This window comes from Heterodontus francisci, chromosome 8, assembly GCF_036365525.1.
Source record: "Heterodontus francisci isolate sHetFra1 chromosome 8, sHetFra1.hap1, whole genome shotgun sequence".
In the NCBI taxonomy this organism is placed as follows: domain Eukaryota; kingdom Metazoa; phylum Chordata; class Chondrichthyes; order Heterodontiformes; family Heterodontidae; genus Heterodontus; species Heterodontus francisci.
The window spans coordinates 49,690,983-49,712,208 of record NC_090378.1 but is presented as its reverse complement, the minus strand read 5'-3'; the positions used below and the strand labels follow the sequence as shown (position 1 = coordinate 49,712,208).

Genomic DNA, 21,226 nt, shown 5'->3' with positions numbered 1-21,226 from the left:
GTTCCAAGAACACCAACAGGATACAATGGGTGATAGCGAGCTGAGGGGTTCAGATAACATTACTCCCACCCACTATTTTAAAATCACACATAAAACAGGTACAATATTTGTTACTCATGTCATCAGTGGGAAATATTACTGCTTTATCCACTTAATGTTTGGGGTGCAATTTGAAGAGAGATATCACACTTACAGGTTTAAATAAACCACCAGACCAATGGGCATTTCTACATGCCTAACTTTTATTAACAAAGGTAGGGCACAGAGCACATATTAGATCAAGCTAAAGCTTTAGCATATTGAACAGAATGCTCTCTTGATTCTCTTCCATTAGTATTTTCCTCTCCCATTCTTTTGTAGGAATCAGCTTCCTGCTGGCAGACCGTTCCACAGGCACCAATTGCCTCCTGCTTTCTTTTCCACATGACCATCATTCATGTGCAGGTTTTAGCAGGCTGTTATGATCATAGAAAATCACAGTTAAACCCAATGCTGTCCTTGCCCAACATTTGCACAATGGAATATGATTTTATTTGGCAGATAAATACCAGTAAGAAAAACAATTTTAAGCCAGAAATTTGATTTTACTGTCCAAACTTTAATTGCTGTGAAAATTCCTTTTGCTCCCTATGCAGATCTTGTGCTCTGTTTTTGAAATGTTCAGCCTTTTCAGCATCTTTAGATGTACCCTCTCCTAATTTGTACATTCGACTGGTGTTTGCACATGCCCAGATGTGGCCTAGATCACATGCTTTAAGAGAATATTTTAGGGCCTTGGCCATATCCTTGGTCAATCCTGGTGCTCCCTGGATATAGAGAGTACTTAGATTAAAACAGCTGGCTGTAAAATTTCCATTGCAGGCCTTGGTGTAGTAATCTCTGGCTTTCACAGAGTCTGGTTTATTATCGAATACTTGTCCATCATGAGCCAATAATCCAGCATTATGGCAGGCATCGACTGACTTCTTACCATCTTTTTCACATGATTTAACAAAGCATTCATAGGCAGTCTTCATATTCTGTTGTAATCCACCTAAGTTAAAAACAAATGTTTAGATTTGTTTTGAAGAGACGCCACTATTTCATTACTACAAACAGATTGCTGTATTAATTTACTAACACATTAGCAGACCAGCTGAGACATCGCTACTAATATAGTTACCAAAAATCAATGTTTATCAATGAGATATGAAGTTTATTAACCAAGACACAATGATGCAGTGATTTGGTGTGTTTTGTCAGATTAAGTGTTAAGTAAAATGCAATAGATTCCATCTGTTTTTTTGTACTATGTGGCAGATGCAATGTGAAATTATGAATTAACTATGTTTTGCAAGTTGAAATACTGTTGCAGCATTTTGTGTCAAGTGTGATTTTTATTTTTTTGCAATGGCATTGTACCACCATTGAACAAGCATAGTGGCAACAATGAACATCAAGCTAATATGAATCAACGAGTCCTCAGTTTGATCTCTGTATCAGTGCAGATGTGTTCTAGTAATTGATGCTGCAGTTATACTGCATTAGTGTTGTGTGATCTTTTGTACCACACAAAAGCTGAATGTACAGTATATGGTTGCTAATTTTGTCTTCTAAAAGTGAGCTACTACAGCTAATTTTCTAGTGCAGCTGGCCTTTCACATTTTAATTTTATAAAACTCAGTATTGTGGAGTGACATCAAGCTGTCATTTGATTTCTAATGATTGACGACAACTAGGGCGGCACAGTGGCTAGCACCGCAGCCTCACAGCTCCAGCGACCCGGGTTCAATTCTGGGTACTGCCTGTGTGGAGTTTGCAAGTTCTCCCTGTGTCTGCGTGGGTTTTCTCCGGGTGCTCCGGTTTCCTCCCACAAGCCAAAAGACTTGCAGGTTGATAGGTAAATTGGCCATTATAAATTGTCACTAGTATAGGTAGGTGGTAGGGAAATATAGGGACAGGTGGGGATGTTTGGTAGGAATATGGGATTAGTGTAGGATTAGTATAAATGGGTGGTTGATGTTCGGCACAGACTCGGTGGGCCGAAGGGCCTGCTTCAGTGCTGTATCTCTAATCTAATCTAACTAAAGCCTCAGCTCTTCTGTATCATTCAGAAATCTCATCAGCAGTTGGTGGCCTGTCAACGATAATGATGCAAGCAAGCAGTGTAACCAAATAGAGATTTAAAAAGGTCAAGAAAAGACATACTGTACCTTTTCCAATCATATAGTAAGAACCAAGTTTATAGCAGCTTTCTCCATGCTGGTTTTCCTCACAGTTGTGTTTCAATACCTGTGCAGCTGCTTCATAATTTTTTTTAATTCCTTCCAAATAATCAGCAAGTCGTTGACATCCTGACAAGAGACAAATATTTTAATAAAAGTATCCCGACCAGAGGATTATATAGCTTTGTTGTTTTTTTTTTAAATAATCACACCATATACTGTTGCTGTTCCATCTCTGCCAAACAAGCATTAACAGATTTGAAACTTTTGTAAAAGGAAAAATTTGTCTATTGATGTAACAATATACTATAATAATCATGGGTAGGTTTATTTTGTTTATCAAGCAATCAGAACTAATCTTGAAAGCTAACTGACCATGGTTAACTTTGAAGACTGGACTTCATGCTGTACTTCAACTCACTTTTTGTTCCAATCTGGGGAGAGGGCCCTCCATGTGCCACCCTTTCCAGTTAGGTGCCTGTCTTTCTCAGCCTTCTGGGTTCTGTTATGTAATTTGGAAACTCAAGATTCAATTGTGTAACAATTGGTGGCCAGTGACAGCTTGCCTTCCTGCAGATAGCCATTTACATTTGTCATCAGCAACCCTCAAGTCTCCAATGGCCATTTGAAAACCCACCTCAGGAAATCGTTCAGGGTGTATCCAGAGGCTCAAGGGCCACCCAAGTTTTTTTTATAGCATCATCTGCAAAGACAGTGAATATTAAATGCCTGGTTTAGAAGCAGAAAACAGTCACAGGAAAAAAATGCACACAATTATGCTTTGTTTACTTGTACTGTTGCAATATAATGGGGCATAGAAACAGGAGTAAGCCATTCAACCCCTTGAGCTGATTCCTCTCCTCGACTGAATTAATCATGGCCGATCTGTACTTCAACTCCATTTACCTGCCTTTGTTCCATTTCACTCGATACTTTCAACCATAAAAAGATCTCAGTCTTTAAAATTTCAATTGACCCCTCCACCAGATGAAATAGTTTCAATACCACTGAAGTTTAATCTGAGCAACAGCAAGTACCGCATTACAGTGTCAAAAATATTACATCTGGTTTAAAACTGATTGAGAAACAGCTGAGCGGATAAATCTAAGCTAATTGCAGTTGATCATGATAAACCAGTTCCAATCCCACTCATCTTTTGTACATCCCCCTTGGTGTTGCTTGCAGATAGTCTAGAATATAGTTGTGATGTATGGCTGCCGACCAGATTTCTTGTTCCTTTTCAGGATCTTGCTAAAGTATTCCTAGTGGAAATCTGGGTAATCATATATAATTGTAGTTGAGGTAAATTAGATGTAACTAAGTTGTTTGTAACTTTCAGGTTCCTAGTCATCCTACTGTATTTTTAACAATGAATTTTTATGAATGTTTCTGGAATATGATGTGAAACATATACAAAATCTTATTTTCGTGCACTTCCTGTGAACTATTTGCCTGAATTAGAAGGCTGTAGATTCACACAGCAATCAAGAGACTTGAGACATAATCCAGGATGACACTTCAGTGCAGTGCTGAGGGACTGCTGCACTCAGAGTTGCCATCTTTTGGATGAAATGTTGAACTGAAGTCCTGTTTATCCTCTCAGGTGGACATAAATAAATTACATGGACCTATCCGAAGTGCAACAGGGAAATTATCCCTCTATTCTGGTCAAGTTATCCTTTGAGTAATGCCACTAAAAAAAATTAGTTTATTTATAACATTGTTGTTTGTGGGATCTTGCTGTGCACAAAATGGCTACCAAACTCCCTCTATTACAACAGTAACTATACATAAAAAGTAGTTCATTAGCTATGAAGTGCTTTGTGACACCCCAAGGATATGAAACATGCTGTGTCAATAAAAGTTTGTTTGTTCTTATTTTATGTCCATACGTATAATGGAAACTTCCTATGCAAATATGCCATTCTAATTCCACCCTTTCCCCTCCCCTCACTCCGTTATCCCACTTCGTAATTGCACCCTCCTGCAATTAACACTGACACGGTTACATAGGTAGTTTCCATTATAAAATGCAGACAGGAATTTATAACTGAAATATTCAGGCAGACTGTATGTCTGTAAAATGGCAACCAAATCACATCTGTGCGTGCTGGCCCTATTATCCCCAGCCCTCTAACCCTACTTCATCTGAAGACTACAGTTGGTCTCGATTCCCTAGAACACCACAAGAAAACAACAAATATAAATCTCCTGTATGTATTATTGCTTATGGTCAATTGGATGATCCACTTTTTAAGCCAGAGTGTATTATTCTGCTGCTAAGGTGAATTGGTGACCATTTAAGGTCAACACCAAGTTTAATCAGTGTTAGGTAAACAAAACAAAATGGCCATAATTGCTGCAATACCCTGATTTTTTAAAAATATGAGTGGTAAGGTCACTCAAAATTTAAGACATTTTGCCCCCTTTGACAAATGACTGCCTTTTTTGGCCTAGATCTTCATCCATTAAATGAATGGAAAGACTAGCCCTTTATAGTATTTTCTTGAAGTGAGAGAGAAATTTGACTGTGAAGTACAAGTGAGAAAAGGCACAGGCAGAAAAGCAGACAACATACTGTCACAGTCCTGTGTTTTTTTTTCTCTCCTTGGAAATATTGCAGTGCGCCTTTAAGACTGTAAAAGATGAGTACATCTTTAAGGCAGAAAGTTCTGGAGGATCAGTGAGCCAACTGCATTCTGGTTGCTAAGCAACAGCCAGAGAGAGTGGACATGAGATTCAATGTTGCAGTTTGACTTCAAAATTAGCTGAGCAGCATTCAGTTGAGAGCACTGTGTTATTTCTCTCAAAATTCGACAAAGTTTCAAGCTGAATCAATTTCATAAGAAGTAAGAAAAAGCTTTCTGCTGTGTTCATCGCTGGGAAGAAAAGAAGAGTTTAACACCACAACAGCTAAACTGTTGAACCCCAATCTTTGGAAGGCCCTTGATTTCATTGGACCTTGGAAGACTGCAAGTGAACTTTGACTATGTTGTATTGGCAGACATCAGGAACGTAATTTGCAAAGACTTTTTTTTTCGGTCAGCTAATTTAAAACAGAGTATATGTTTGCGAATACGGGAGATAGATTTTTAAATAAGTTATAATGTCTTTAAAATATTGGTTTATCTTAGTAGTGTTTAAGATTTTAGTTTTTAAAAAAATAAATAGCTAATTTGTTGTTATCTAAAGATACCTGGTTTGGTTTGCTTCATTCAGGGGTTACAAGATTGTTCAATTTGACTGCTTTTCTCTTCGATTTGGAAAGCTTAAAGAAATATGATGCGACCTGTGGAGTGACGGGTCTGAATTGACAGTGCGTTGCTTCCACCACGATCAGAATCATATATATTGATTTGGGGGGGGGGGGGGCTTTGTCCTGAGTGGTTGTAATATATTTTTAATTAGGGGCTCGTCCGCAGTCGAATCATATTTAATTAGTCGGCTTGCGTCTGGAATCAGAATCAGACTAATTTGGAGACTTTGCGTTTGGAATCATATTAACTGCTCATCTCTGGGATAAAATACAAATTGGAGTCTTACGTCTGGCATCGTATTAATTGCTCTTGCGTCTGGGATTATAGGAACTGAAAAATTGATTGTTGGGATCGAAATCTAATGCCAATTACGAAGAAATAAAAGGAACCAGGTCTCTTGTATAATAAGTTAGTCTATACCATAGTAATGGCATTAGCGGTTGTAGCAGAGTTTTTGGGAAAGCAGAATGTTTCTCTCAGACTTGATAACTTTAACTAAGACTAAATTAAAAGGATTGGTGGCAAAATTGGGGTTAGAATTGAAATTAGGTGCCAAAAAAGCAGAATAATTGACATAATAGCCCAACATCTGGAATTAGAAGGGGAATATGAGGGACAAGGTGGTCGTATGTCACAGAGTGATGCAGTAGAATTGGCTAGAATTCAATTAGAAATAAGAAAACTTGAACTTCAGAGAGAAAGTGAAAGAGAAGAGATGGAACTAAGACAAAGGGGTGGCCTTGAATCCAGAGAAAATTCGGGTCAGGAAGAATCTGAATTTAGCTCAGGACCCAGCGAAAAGCTGTTTAAATTTATTCAAGCTCTTCCTAAATTCGAGGAAAGTGACAGAGGCATTTTCATATCTTTTGAAAAAATTTGAAAACAGATGAAATGGCCAAAGGAAAGTTGGACACTTCTTATACAAAGCAGGTTGGTAGACAGAGCTCATGACGTTTATGCTATGCTTCCTGAAGAGGCTTCTGCAGATTATGAGATGGCAAAAAAAAGCTATTCTCGCTGCATGAGTTAGTCCCTGAAGCTTACCGTCAGAAGTTTCGGAACTTACGGAATTTGGCTGGGCAGACGTTTGTAGAATTTGAGAGGGTGAAGCAAATTAATTTTGACTGTTGGATACGGGTATTAAAGATGGAAACCACATATGAGAACCTTCGGGAGTTGATTCTCTTCGAAGAGTTTAAAAACTCCATTCCTTCAGTAGTGAGAACTCATGTAGATAACCTGAAAGTTTTGAAAGCTAGGCAAGCAGCAGAAATTGATGATTTTCAGCTTGTGAATAAGCCAAAAACTGTTGTCCGTCACCCCTATAACCCCGAGAAGGATAGAAAGTGGGACAGTGCAAAGAAGGCAAGTAGCCGGGGACATGAAGGAACAGCTGGGAATGCCCCAGGATCACCTCCTCAGGTCAGAAAGGAAGGTGCTGAAGGGAGAAGTGAGGTTCGCAAGCCAAAGTGTTATCATTGCCACAAAACAGGTAATCTTTTTTCAGAATGCTGGAAATTGCGAGGTAAACCCATAGGACTTGTTGGGGTACGCAAAGCTAGGGCAGAGGAAAAGACTCAGAGTATAGCAGACCAGGTTATAGCTTTAACAGTTGTAAAACCAGATACTAAAACTAAAAGGAGTGTAGTGGTTAAGAATAAGATACCCGAAAGTTATAATGAATTTTTATCAAAGGGGAAAGTAACTCCATATCCTGTAAGTGAGGCAGGAAAACCTATTATACTCAGATACAGGAGCAACCCAAACACTCTTGCTGGGGAAAGATAGAACGTTTCCACCAGAGAGCACCTTGAACGCTAAAGTTTTAGTTAATGGAATTGGCAGGGAGTATATACCCCTAGAGAGTGACTTAATATCTGGGATAGTAACTGTAGGAGTTGTCCACAGTTTGCCAGTAGAGGAAATTGATCTACTCCTAGGAAATGATTTGGCAGGATCAAAAGCATCAGTTTCTCCTATAATTACACAGGAACCAAGTGAAATTAAGGAAATGGAGCAATTACAAGAACTAGTTCCAGGAATATTTCCTGCGTGTATAGACACCCGAGCAGTGGCTAAACAGGTTCCATTATCGGAGGTAAAAGGGGTACTACAAACAGATAGCCAAGTATCTGAAACCTTATTTGGGGATCTAGATAATCCAAATGAGATGTTTAACAGATCTTCTATCATTGCAGCACAGCAAGCTGATCCAGAGAAATACCAAATGGCACAGACGGCTCTGACAGAAGCTGAGGCGAAAGGAGTTCCAGAAGGCTATTATATGGCAAACGAGGATTTGAGGAGGAAATGGAGACCGCCTCATAGACCTACAGAAGACAGTTGTTGAACCATTTAGTGGTACCATCTAAATATCGCCAAGGACTATTAAGGTTAGCACATGACATTCCTTTTGCAGAACATAGGGGAATTCGGAAGACCAAATCACGCATAAGCCAACATTACTACTGGCCAGGTCTTACAAAGGATGTGAGACAATTTTGTAGGACCTGCCATACATGTCAAATAGTGCGAAAACCACAACCTACCATAAAACCGGCACCACCAGTTCCCATGCCAGTGATTGTGGAACCATTTAGCAGGGTATTGATGGACTGTGCAGGACCCTTGCCAAAAACAAAAGCGGGACATCAATATATACTTACTATCATGGATATGGCTACTCAATTTCCAGAGGTCAGTCCTTTGAGGACAACTACTGAACAAAGAACAAAGAAAATTACAGCCCTCCAAGCCTACGCCGATCCAAATCCTCTATCTAAACCTGTCGCCTATTTTCCAAGGGTATGTATCTCTTTACTTCCAGCCCATTCATGTATCTGTCTAGATACATCTTAAAAGACGCTCTCGTGCCCGCGTCTACCACCTCCGCTGGTAATGCTAGGATAGTAGTAGAAACGTTAACCCAATTCTTTATGATATGGGTTACCACTTGAAGTTCAATTGGATCAAAGTTCTAATTTCATGTCTAAGATATTTAAGATATCTCAAGACGTCATGTCCAAGATATCTCAAGACGTCATGGGCAATTTGGGAATTAGACAGTTGAAATCTTCAGCATATCACCCACAGTCACAGGGAACTTTTGAGAGATTTCACCAAACTCCCAAAACAATGATTAGAACATACTGTCATGAATATCCACATGACTGAGATAAAGGACTGGACTTTAGATTCTTGGAACAAAAGAATGAATCTTCGATACTTGACTATGTATCTGTGCTCCGCGAAATGTTCGTGAAAGATGACAGTATGGCTCAGGAACACCTTAAAGCATCCCAAGCCAATGTGAAGAAATGGGCAGACAAGAATGCAAAGCCCACGGTTTTCAACCAGGAGATGAAGTATTGGTGTTGTTACCATTACAGGGAGAACCATTAAAAGCACGGTTCAGTGGCCCATATAGAGTGGTCAGAAAAGTGGGTGATTGACACCCTTGATCACCAGAAGAACAACCGGTTGTGCCACAATGTGCTAAAGCAATATTATCGCAGGGAGGAGGATAAGCCAGTACAGGTATGTCAGGTAATCAGGACTGTTCAGGAAGAATAGGATAGTGAGGATGAGGTGGAAACAGGCCTAGAAAATTCTCAGATTGAACCCCCAACTATCAGATTAGCGAATAGAATGGCTAGGAAAATTAGACAACATGCTTTTGCACTTAGCGGCAAAACAACATGAAGACCTAACCAGGCTTTTCACAACATTTAAAAATAGTTTGTAGGGATAAGGCTGCATGTACAACCTTAGCCACCCATGATTTGGATATAGGGGGAACCATTCCTTTAAAACAACATCCTTACCGCTGGAGTCCAGACAAACAGGCCCAAGTGAAAGCAGAGGTCCAGTACATGCTGGAAAACAATTTGATCGAACCTAGTCAAAGTATTCAGCAATTCAGGAGTTCACCAATAATTCTAGTACCTAAACCTGACAGGTCAACCCAATTTTGTATAGATTACAGAAAAGTCAAGGCGGTAATGAAGGCAAACTCCTACCCAATTCCGCATTTAGAAGATTGTATCGACAGAGTGGGCAGCGCTAAATTTCTTACCAAGATCGACTTGTTAAAGGGATACTGGCAAGTTCCTTTGACTCCTCGAGCCAAAGAGATATCAGCTTTTGTAACACGTGACGATCTTGATCAGTGCTGGGTGAAGCCATTCGGTCTAAAAAATGCCACAGCCATTTTTCAAAGATTAGTGAGTCGGGTGGTAGTCAGTGTTCCCAACTGTGTAGTGTATCTCGATGATGTACTAATATACAGTAACACTGGCAAGAAAACTTAAACCAGCTAAATATTCTGTATAAAAAGTTACAAGCAGTGGACTTAGTGATAAATCTGGAAAAAAGTGAATTCAGAAAGGCAAGAGCAACTTATCTCGGACACATAGTGGGGCAAGGACAGGTATTGCCAAAAACGGAAAAGGTACAAGCCTTAATAGAGTTCCCTATCCCTAAATCTAAATGGGAAATAATGAGGTGTTTGGGATGTGCGGTTTTTACAGGAAATCTGTACGGAATTTTAGTGCTGTGGCTGCTCTATTAACCGATTTGCTACAAAAAAAGAAAAACAAAGTAGTATGGTCAGATGAATGCCAGGTAGCTTTTAAAAGCTAAAGGCAATCTTAACTAATGAACTTGTGTTGGCTGTTCCAAATTTTGCTAAATCCTTTAAAATAGCAATCGTGCTAACGACCTGGGAGTTGGTGCAGTCCTATAGCAGATGACGAATCAGGCATAGAGAAGCCAGTAGGGTACCTTTCAAGAAAACTAAATTGCCATTAAGAAAAAGTTTCCACTGTGGAAAAACATTAGGACTTTTGCTGGTTCTCAAACATTTCGAAGTATATGTCCGCCAAGACTATAAAGAAACATTAATGTACACTGACCATAACCCATCAACGTTTATGGAAAAATTTTAAAAACCAAAGTGCTAGAATATTTAGATGGAGTTTGTTGTTACAGCCTTATCATTTGAATGTTGTACATATTTCAGGGAAAACAATGTTATCACTGACGCTTTGTCAGGAATTTAACTGTGTTAACTTATATGGATGGCGATGGTATAAAGAAAATGCTGTAAATTATCAGTAGAGTGAATGGTGCGTGAATGCAAGAAAATGTTAGTGTTTCTCCAGTTTCTTTTTTTTTTGCATTGCAATTAAACGTATTTTTTAAGAACGGTGTTTCATTTCGCCAGGGGCGGAGGCGTCACAGACTTCATTTTTTATCCTCGGCTTAAAACAGTGCGTGCCTTTAAGACTCTTAAAAAAAGTGCTCCTTTAAGGGAGAGAAAGTTCTGGAATTTCTAAGGCACAGTGTGCCAGCAGCTGCAGTTGTTACCCTAGGCGACAGGAGGAGAGAGATAGAGCGGTCACATGGTTCAATGTTTCGATTTGATGGTGTGTAAAACAAGTAAAAACAGTCTGAATGAGTTAGTTTTTGAGAGACTCTCCAACGAGGCATGCTATTGCAGAGAAGAAAGCTGTCTATTTTCTCTCCACAAAAATTCTACAGGGAGCTACAGGCCAAGTTAATTGCCTAAAGAAAAAAATCCCTCTTTTTTCAAGAAACCGTTTGTTTTGCTGAAAGAACTAATGATGCCTACTGCAACCGAAGAGTTGAACGCCTATTAAGAATTGAGTATTGCATCGCATCCATGTGAAGACTTCGAGTGGCCTTTGACTATTTCCACATTAGAATACCTCATCCATCAGGAACGTAACCCACAAGGACTTATTTATTCTTAAGTAGCTAATTTTTAAAAAAACACCACTTTAAAAACTGTTAACTGTTATTTTTGAGTGAGAGAATGGGGAAGTTAGATTAAAATAAGTTATAAGGTCTTTAGACATAGGTTTATCATAATGTTTAAGATTTAGTTTTTAATAAAGTTAATTTGTTATTGAAAGAACCTGGTTTGGTCTGTTTTATTCTGGGGTCACTAGAGTGTTTGAGTTGGCTGTTTTCCAGTTGGGTGCAAAGCTTTAAATAATATGCTGCCACTTGTGAAGTGACTGCACTGAAGTGACAGTGCGTTGCTCCCACAGCGGTCCAAACAACTGACTGTAGATTTTTGCAAGCAGTCGATTTCATTCATTACCTTCCGGATCTTTCTCCTTGTGACACTGGTAACTGTATTCGATACCCAGATTGTCCAGAAATTCTCTCACTTCTGCTTCATTCTGGAAATTGATAAGTCCAGCCATCGCCCATCAGTCACGGGACGGATGCGCCAATACAACCTTGCCGCCTCCACGCCTGACTCCAAGGTCAAACTCCAACACGGAAAAGCAATCACCGTCTAGCTAACCTGTCGCCTCACGGAATCAATCTTGTCCCGCATCCACCTGAGCATTGGTGTACCATCAGCCTGAACCCCACCCACTAACAGTGCATCGCCAACGACCTTAACTCCCCATTCACTGACAATCAACCATAATCATTCTGTTCACCCGCCTTTAGTTCCGCGCGACCTCGTTGGCGAAGCAAGGGAAACAGCCAATAGAGCCGGCACAATTCTGATTGACGTCTTTCACAGCCAATAGCTGGAACAGGAAGGAGAAATTCAATGAGGAACCGTCGCGACACGGGATATAGCCAATGGGCTTCAAGGGAAGGATAGGTGGGGTTAAATGTTGTTCTGTCACTCCTGGAAGTGTTTCCGGGTGCTGATGGGGTTTCTTGAGTTATTTATTTCGGCGATATGTATATAAAAATATAAACATACAATCACTGTTGTTTGGAGGAAAAAAGTTTTGTTTTAATGTTCTTGGCACGTAAGATGCACAATGCTCTGTTTTTGTAAGGTGCACTAGCTTGTGTTGACTAGATCTTTGACGGGTAGTTTTCCCCCAGTCATGTTCATATTTTCATTCCCTCGGAAGCTTCGCTAGTCTCGCGGCCGCCGCTTGTCGCCATGGTAAGAGAACGTTGTGTTGTTTAAATTTAACGGTTTTCGGGATGTTGAACGTTGTAGTTGCTGCTCGCGAAGCCTCGAGTCCCCGGGCGAATGCGCCAGCGCCCTCAGTCTGACGAAGTTGGGCTTGCCAAAAGGCGACTTGATCGGCTGCTCTTTGGCTTTACTAATTGGTGTATTAAAACGGTTGGGTCATAATTTTAATCGATTTGAACACAAGTCGAAGACAGTTTTGTCAGAAATGATACTTCTGTAAAGCCATGATTTTTAAGGGCAACTGGAGATTTATCACTTTAATTTTCATTTAGTCCAATATTAGAACCATTTTACAATATACGTCACAGCAATAATTCTTTGTGCGTACAACATCCTAATTTGGGTTCGAGTTTTTGCTTTTATAATTAATACGAATAGATTCAAAAATGAATTGCATTGAACGTAGTGCTATCGCGAAATTCCGAGTTAATTTGTAGCGTTCTCTGGATTGGAGTAAATGATTGTAAATTAAAGATTTATGCGATAGTATTCTTTCAAGAGACCTGCTCGGTTCTCGAAGTGATTAACATTGCTCCAGCATTGTGCTTGGATATGTGTGTTTACATCTTTATCGGTTTTACACAACTGTGAGTCTTTAATCAACTATTGCTAGTTTTAGACTCATTCACAGCGGAGCCAAAACCATTTTGCACCACTGTTAAACTTGTAGTGTGAATGCACCATTCAGTAGGTGAGAGTGACTGCCCTTGACATCAAGACAGCATTTGGCTGAGTATGGCATCAAGGAGCCCTAGCAAAACTGAAGTCAGTGGGAATCGGGGAAAACTCTCTGCTGGTTGGAGTTGTACCTCGCGCAAAGGAAGATGGATGTGGTTGTTGGAGGTCAATCATCTCAGCTCCAGGACATCACTACAGGAGTTCCTCAGGATAGTGTCCTGGGCCCAACCATCTTCAGCTGCTTCATCAATGACCTTCCTTCAATCATAAAGTCAGAAGTGAGGATGTTTGCTGATGATTGCACAATGTTCAGAACCATCTGCGATGACTCATACTGAAGCAGTCCATGCAGAAATGCAGCAAGACCTGGACAATATCCAGGCTTGGGCTGATAAGTGACAAGTAACATTCGTGCCACACAAGTGGCAGGCAATGACCATCTCCAACAAGAGAGAATCTTACCATTTCACCTTGACATTCAATGGCATTAAGATTGCTGAATCTCTCACTATCAACATCCTGGGGGTTACCATTGACCAGAAACTGAACTGGAGTAGCCATATAAATACCATGACTACAAGAGCAGGTCAGAGGCTAGGAATCCTGCGGCGAGTAACTCACCTCCTGACTCCCCAAAGCCTGTCCACCATCTACAAGGCACAAGTCAGAAGTGTGATGGAATACTGTCTACTTGCCTGGCTGGGTGCAGCTCCAACAACACTCAAGAAGCTCGACTTCATCCCGGACAAAGCAGCCCACTCGATTGGCACTTCCTCCCACCACTGACGCACGCAGGCTACAGTGTCCACTATCTACAAGATGCACTGCAGCAATGCACCAAGGTTCCTTAGACAGCACCTTTCAAACTCGTGACCTCTGCCACCTAGAAGGACAAGGACAGCAGTTGCATGGGAACACCACCACTTGCAAGTTTCCCCTCCAAGCCGCACACTATCCTGACTTGGAACTACATTGCTGTTCTTTCACTGTCGCTGGGTCAAAATCCTGGAACTCCCTTCCTAACAGCACTGTGGGTGTACCTACCCCACATGGACTGTAGCAGTTCAAGAAGGCAGCTCACCACCACCTTCTCTAGGGCAATTGGGGATGGGCAATAAATGCTTGCCTAGCAGTGACGGTGCCAACAGTGTGAAAGGCAAAGATTTCTTACCATCAGTCTTACCTTGGATAGAAACAGCACATTAATGATCGTCCTGCTCATTTCACCAACACTGGGATGCATATTTGCTTTAAATTATTTATAAAAGATGCAGGAGGGTGTGAAACTAGCTGTATGCTGTCGTCCTCATGGTTTGTGCCTGCCATCCAGCCGAATCCCACTTTCTGGCTCTTGGGCCATAGCCATGTAGATTGCGGCACTTCACGTTGCATATCCAAGTAGTTTTTAAATGTTAGAGTTTTCGCCTGTACCACCCTTTTCAGGCAGTGAGTTCAGATCCTCGCCTGGGTCAAAAGATTTCCCCTCAAATCCCCTCGAAACCTCCTACCTCTTAACCTAAATCTATGCCTCCTGGTTATGGGCCCCTCAACCAAGGGGAATAGAGCCGCCTTATTCACTCTATCAAGATGCATCATAATTTTATACATGTCAGTTAGGTCTCCTCCCCTCAGCCTCCTCTGTTCCAAAGAAAACAACCCTCAGCTATTCAATCTTTCCTCATAACTTAAATCTCCAGTCCTGGCAGCATCCTTGTAAATCTCCTCTGCCCCCTCTCTAGTACAATCATATATTTCCTATAGTGTGGTGACCAGAACTGCGTGCCTGAACTGCACGCAGTTCTCCAGCTGTGGCCTAACTAGTGTTTTATACATGTTGCACTGGCCAGAAAAGGGTGGGAGGGGGTGATATGTCGTATTTGTCTGAAAACTGGAGAGACACTGTTTGTAAGTTGCAGTAGCATAAAAAAGTCATCCCTGATTTAATATGCAATAGTGTAATCACTCCTGTGATGTCATGTGACACACATTAAGCAATTAATCCGGATGCATTAATAAAATCATTTCAGTGTTATTATTTTACACATTTCTCTAATGAGTCAAATAATCCAAGCTGAGTGAGCCTAGCTTCACTTAGTCTAAGGATTATAAACTTCTGTTGATACTAAAATATTCCTATTCATGGCTTATTCAACTCAAAAGACTACGTCCAACAGATCATAAGGATTAAACTATAATAAAGCACTAAACCATTATACCAGTATTGAACTGTACCTTTACCGCATTTGTTATGGCTATCTTGGTCAATGCTAAAATTGTAACTTAGTTCAATGCATAGAGTAGTACCAGCTTTTCCAAGTAAATTTATGTGAATCATAAGTTAACAGTCCAGAACATCTTAAACATAGTCAAGCTTGTATCTCAAGTAAGTACCTTTCATTGCTTGGTTATACTAGACAACAAATGCTAAAATACTCATTTGCATGGTAATCCCTTAGGGCCGGCAAAAACTATATGATATGCATCTAGCTAGAAACAAACACTTGTTGCATAGCACTCACTCTCTACACTCTTCCATTGCCTAGAATTTATGCTAATCCCTTACATAATTTTGTATATGTAACTCCCAAAATCATCTGCTCTCTGATTCCAATGTCTCTAATAATCTTGCTGCAAAAAGGATGGGCTATAGTATTTCACAACAGTTTATGAATTGAAATATATCTTACCTGAGATAAAGAAAAACAGGAGAGACATGAAGAAGTGATAAAGTTGCTACTGCAGGCACAGTTTGTCCCGCTCCTGGGTAGACTGGCCCATTGTCTAATTGGGGTGTTTGATTGTGAATTGACATTTAAGAGAAAAAGCTAACGAGGTATATTTACAACCAATTACATATTAAATACAATGTTGAATAAACAGTGATACATTAAAAATGTAAAAAAAAATTGTGGGAGTGATTTCTTGGGGGCCTCGCATACAGTTCCAGCGTAACCTCCCTGCTCTTGTATTCTATGCCTTGGCTAATAAAGGAAAGTATCCCGTATACCCTCTTGACCACCTTATCTATTTGTTCAGCCACCTTCAGAGATCTGTGATTATGCTCTCCAAGGTCCCTCTGTTCCTCTACACTTCTCACTATCCTACCATTTATTGTGTATTCCCTTGCCTTGTTAGCCTTCCCCAAATGCATTACTTCGCATTTCTCCAGATTGAACTAAACATGCCACTGTTCCACCCACCCGACTAGTCCATTGATATCTTCTTGCAGTCTACAGCTTTCTTCATTATCAACCGCATAGCTAATTTTTGTATCATCTGCAACCTTCTTAATCATACTCCCTACATTCAAGTCCAAATCATTGATATAGAACACAAAAAGCAAGGGATCTAGTAGTAAGCCCTGCGGAACCCCATTGGAAACTGCCTTCCAGGCACAAAAACACCCATTGACCCTTTGCTTCCTGCCTCTGAGCCATTTTGGATCCAACTTGTCACACTGCCTTGGATCCCATGGGCTTTTACTTTCATGACCAGTCTTCCATATGGGACCTTATCAAAACTTGACTAAAATTCATATAGACTTCATCAAATGTACTACGCTCATTGACCTTCCTTGTAACCTGCTCAAAAATTTGGTTTCTAATATCGTCTGTATGATTTTGGGGGCAGAGGGAGGAGGTGGGTGGCTGCAAGCATGGAATAAAAAAGTACTGACAGATGTTTTGAAGGTAATGGGTAATATCAGACTTGACTTTTTTAATCTTGGTGTTTGAACACAAATTTGTAATTTTTAAACCGTGATCAAGTTTCTTTTATATTGCGCTTTATAGTAAATATACCACTTTTTAGAGCAAGTATTACATGTTCTCTTTTAGCGGTGCAGACATTGTTCAAGTTAGACGGTATTTTGAGCAATTTGAAATGCCTACATTCAACTTGTGGAGAAAATGCACAAGAGAGGGTGGTGGTATAAGGGAAGTGCTATTTTGCCATGCATTCACACTAAGGTTACCTTTGCTGCAAAGCTAAACCATTCGACTATAAATTGGCTGTCAAGGCCAAATTGATACTGAAGCTGAGCAAAGGCTATCTGTTTCAGGGAATCTTCCTTCAGCTGAAGGTCAGATCCCAACTCTGGAATCAAGCCACATTTGTATTATAACTATAAAGTCAGAATGAATACACCATTAGATTTATTTCACCATGCTCTACTCTACTTCATAATTTGCTTTTTCTCCTTTAATGTTTTGCCATTTTTTTCTTCTTTTATTTTTTCTTTCTCAGTTTTATTGTATATTTTCAGCTAAAGGGTGTTTAAACTAGGAGGGAGAGATGGGGAAGTTAAAGCCAACCAGGATCAGCTAAAAGTGTAGGGTCAAATAGATGAGAATATTAATTCAAATTAACAATTTAGTCAGGGAGTATGGAGCAAAGCAATAAAATCAAGTAGATTAATTGTCAAAGGGGACACAACTAAAGTGAAAGTAAGATAGTTTAGACAAAGAAATACCAGGAGCAGTGCTTTAGCAAATCAAAAAGATTAAAATGCACATATTATAATATGCAGAGTTTGGGATATAAACTGGGGAACTGGTAGCAATTATTTTGCAGAAAGATCTAGACTAAATAGCATTAAAAAAAAATTGTTGCAAATTGGAGCAGAATGGGGGATAAATATTTTAGGAGAAGGGATAACAGGTATAAGAAAGGAAGTGCAGTGGCAATATTGATAAAAGTGTGATTACTTGCTGTAGAAAGAATTGATGTAGACGGTGTACAGGAAATGTAAATACAGTTGGAATTCAAAGGTTAAAAAGAAAAGGCTTGTTACATTAGTAGGGGTGTATTACAGCCTACCAAATTGTGGGAAGGAAATGAAAGGACATTTGGAGTCAGATTAGATGGATGAGTAGAAATCACAAAATTATTGTTCTGAGATTTTATTTATGTACTCAGCGTTTGGGACAGAGATGGAATAAATGAAGAAAAGTGAATAGAATTCCTAAAATGTACGCTTGATTCTTTCCTCAAACAGTAAACAGTGCAGCGCAGTGGCTAGCACCGCAACCTCACTGCTCCAGCGACCTGGGTTCGGTTCTGGGTGCTGCCTGTGCGGAGTTTGCAAGTTCTCCCTGTGACTCTGGGTTTCCTCCGGGTACTCCGGTTTCCTCCCACATGCCAAAGACTTGCGGGTTATAGAGTCATAGAGTCGTACAGCATAGAAACAGGCCCTTCGGCCCACCGCGTCCGTGCCGACCATAATGCCTATCTACACTAATCCCACCTGCCTGCATTAATTCCATATCCCTCTATGCCTTGCTCATTCAAGTACCTGTCCAGATGCCTCTTAAATGTTGTTACTGTTCCTGCCTCCACCACCACCTCAGGCAGCTCATTCCAGATACCCACTATTCTTTGTGTGAAAAATTTACCCCTTTGATCCCCTTTAAACCTTAAATCTATGCCCTCTAGTTTTAGTTACCCCTACCATGGGAAACAGACTCTGGCTATCTACCCTATCTATGCCTTTCATAATTTTATATACCTCTATCATGTCCCCTCTCAGCCTCCTTTGCTCCAAGGAAAACAGACCCAGCCTATCCAATCTCTCTTTATAACTCGAGCCCTCCAAACCAGGCAACATCCTTGTGAATCTTTTCTGCACCCTCTCTAGCTTAATCACATCTTTCCTGTAGTGCGGCGACCAGAACTGCACACAGTACTCAAAATGCGGCCTAACTACGTTATGTACAACTGTAACATGACGTCCCAACTCTTGTACTTAATGCCTAGGCCGATGAAGGCAAGCATGCCATACGCCTTCTTCACCACTCTGTCTAACTGTGTTGCCACTTTCAGGGAACTATGTACTTGCACCCCAAGGTCTCTCTGCTCGACAACACTCCCCAGGGCCCTGCCATTCACTGTATATGTCCTGCCCTAGTTTAACTTCCCAAAATGCATCACTTCACACTTGTCTGCATTAAATTCCATTTGCCAATCCGTTTCCCACTTTTCCAGTTGATCTATATCCTGTTGTAACCTTAGACAGCCTTCTTCACTGTCCACTATGCCACCAATTTTGGTGTCATCTGCAAACTTACTAATCATGCCCCCTACATTCACATCCAAGTCATTAATTTGATAGGTAAATTGGCCATTGTAAAAATTGCCCCTAGTGTAGGTAGGTGGTAGGAGCATTGAGGAAAGGTGGGGATGAGAGAGTGAAAATGGGATTTATGTAAGATTGGTATAAATGGGTGGTTGATGGTCGGTGCGGACTCGGTGGGCTGATGGGCCTGTGTCAGTGCTGTATCTCTCTATGACTAGTATGCAGGCTGTAACGAGGGCACAGGCATTGCTCGATCTGATTATCAGTAATGTAATAGCTCAGTTAATTGGGCTAAATGTGGATGGTACCTTAGGAGTACAATATGATGAGGTTTAAGATCCAATTAGAAAGGAAAAAAGTCAATATAAAATCTGGAACATTGGAGTAGGACAGTGAGATGAGGTGGAGGGAGAAATTGGCACACTGGATTGTAGAGCAACAGTGGGATTTTTTTTTTAAAAGAAGAGTTTTCTAAGGTAGAGAGCATATATATTTCGCTTTAGTTTTTTTTAAATCATATTAGTCAGACATGACCTTCCCTTAACAAATTTGTGCTGTTTGTCTTTGATTAATTCATGTCTTTCTAAATGAAGATTTATCCTGTCTTAGAATTTTTTCCAATAATTTTCCCGCCGCCGAGATTAGCTGACTAGCCTGTAATTACTCGGTTTATCCTTTTCCCCTTTTTAAACAATGGTATAACGTTACCTGTCCTCCAGTTCTGGCACCACACCTGTAGCCAGAAATGATTGGAAAATGAGGGTCAGAGCCTTCACTATCTCTTCTCTTGCTCCCCTTAAGAGCCTAGGATACATTTCGTCCGGGCCTGGAGACATATCCACTTTCAAAGATGTCAAACCCCTTATACTTTCTCTCTCTCTCATATGGGACATATTGTAAGGAAGCACCTGAATCTTTGCTTCAAATTGCAGTGGTATGCCCTGTGATTTTCTTGGTCCCCTGCCTTTCACTGTACCAGTGTTGTTTGGGTGTGGTGGGGTTTCCGAGGGGTGGCATCAGCCATTTGTGGAGGGGGTATCGTGCTTTTTAGCAACCATCCTCGAATGTTAATGGTTGGGTGGAAAAGTGGGTTGGGGGGGGGATGGATGGACAAGTCTTGCAGGATGAAGACATTGTGGCAATTGCCAGCAAAACTGCTGCAGACTTGCATTATCCTTCTGCAGTGATCACACACCAATACTGATCTTCAGATATATCCAAGAAAGTAAGTCTTGGCCTGTGGTCCGGTTAAGACTTTCCACAAGTAGTCTCCCTCACTTGCTACTTCTAACAGGCTCAGCTGCTACTTGAAATGAGAACAGGAAGTGCCGGAAATACTCAGTAGGTCTGGCAGCATCTGTGTACCGAGAAACAGAGTTAACGTTTCAGGTCTGTGACCCATCATCAGAACTGGCAAAGCTTAGAAATGTAACAGTCTTTGAGCAAGTCAAACGGGGAGAGGAGAAGAAGAACAGCAGGAAAGACTGTGATAGGACGGAGGAGGGAGTGATTGAATGACAAGTCACAGAATAATACAGTACAGAAGAGGCCCTTCAGCCCATCGAGTCTGCACCCATGCATTAAAGACACCTGACCTGTCTACCTAATCCCATTTGCCAGCACTTGGCCCATAGCCTTTGAATGTTTTGACGTGCCAAGTCCTCATCCAGGTACTTTTTAAAGGATGTGAGGCAACCCGCCTCTACCACCAGATGTCCTGGATCAGAATGCAAATGGAGTGCTAAATAGTTGTAATGAAAGACAAAGCATGAATCCAGAGAGAGTGCTAATGGCAGAATAATGAACAGCTCTGTACGAAAGCAAAAACATGAAAAATAAGTTTAAGACTGGCACCTGATTAAAAAATAATTAAAATGTATTCATAAAAATAATAAATAAACAGAAAATAATGGGGCTCATGGTCTGAAATTATTGAACTCAATATTGAGTTTAGAAGGCTGTAGAGTGTCTACTTGGAAGATGAGGTGCTTTTCCTCGAGCTTGTGTTGATGCTCACTGGAACACTACAGCAGGC

The 21,226-nt window shown here is 40.6% G+C and overlaps 2 protein-coding genes across 2 annotated transcripts in view; one reads left to right on the top strand and one right to left on the bottom strand.

Moving 5' to 3' along the window:
• Window positions 1-577: 577 nt before the first annotated feature.
• On the bottom strand, window positions 578-11,964 carry coa7 (cytochrome c oxidase assembly factor 7). The gene is made up of 3 exons (XM_068036400.1): window positions 11,589-11,964; window positions 2,193-2,333; window positions 578-1,033 (listed from the first exon to the last, which is right to left on the bottom strand). The coding sequence occupies exons 1-3, from the start codon at window positions 11,692-11,694 to the stop codon at window positions 585-587; spliced, it is 696 nt and encodes a 231-aa protein (XP_067892501.1). The 5' UTR covers window positions 11,695-11,964; the 3' UTR covers window positions 578-584.
• A 163-nt stretch (window positions 11,965-12,127) lies between these two features.
• The window catches only part of zyg11 (zyg-11 family member, cell cycle regulator), an 82,980-nt gene continuing 73,881 nt past the window's right edge, over window positions 12,128-21,226 (top strand). The window contains exon 1 of the mRNA XM_068037123.1: window positions 12,128-12,407. Within this exon, the coding sequence (XP_067893224.1) occupies window positions 12,405-12,407 (3 nt within the window). The 5' untranslated portion in view covers window positions 12,128-12,404. The remainder of the gene's footprint in view (window positions 12,408-21,226) is intronic.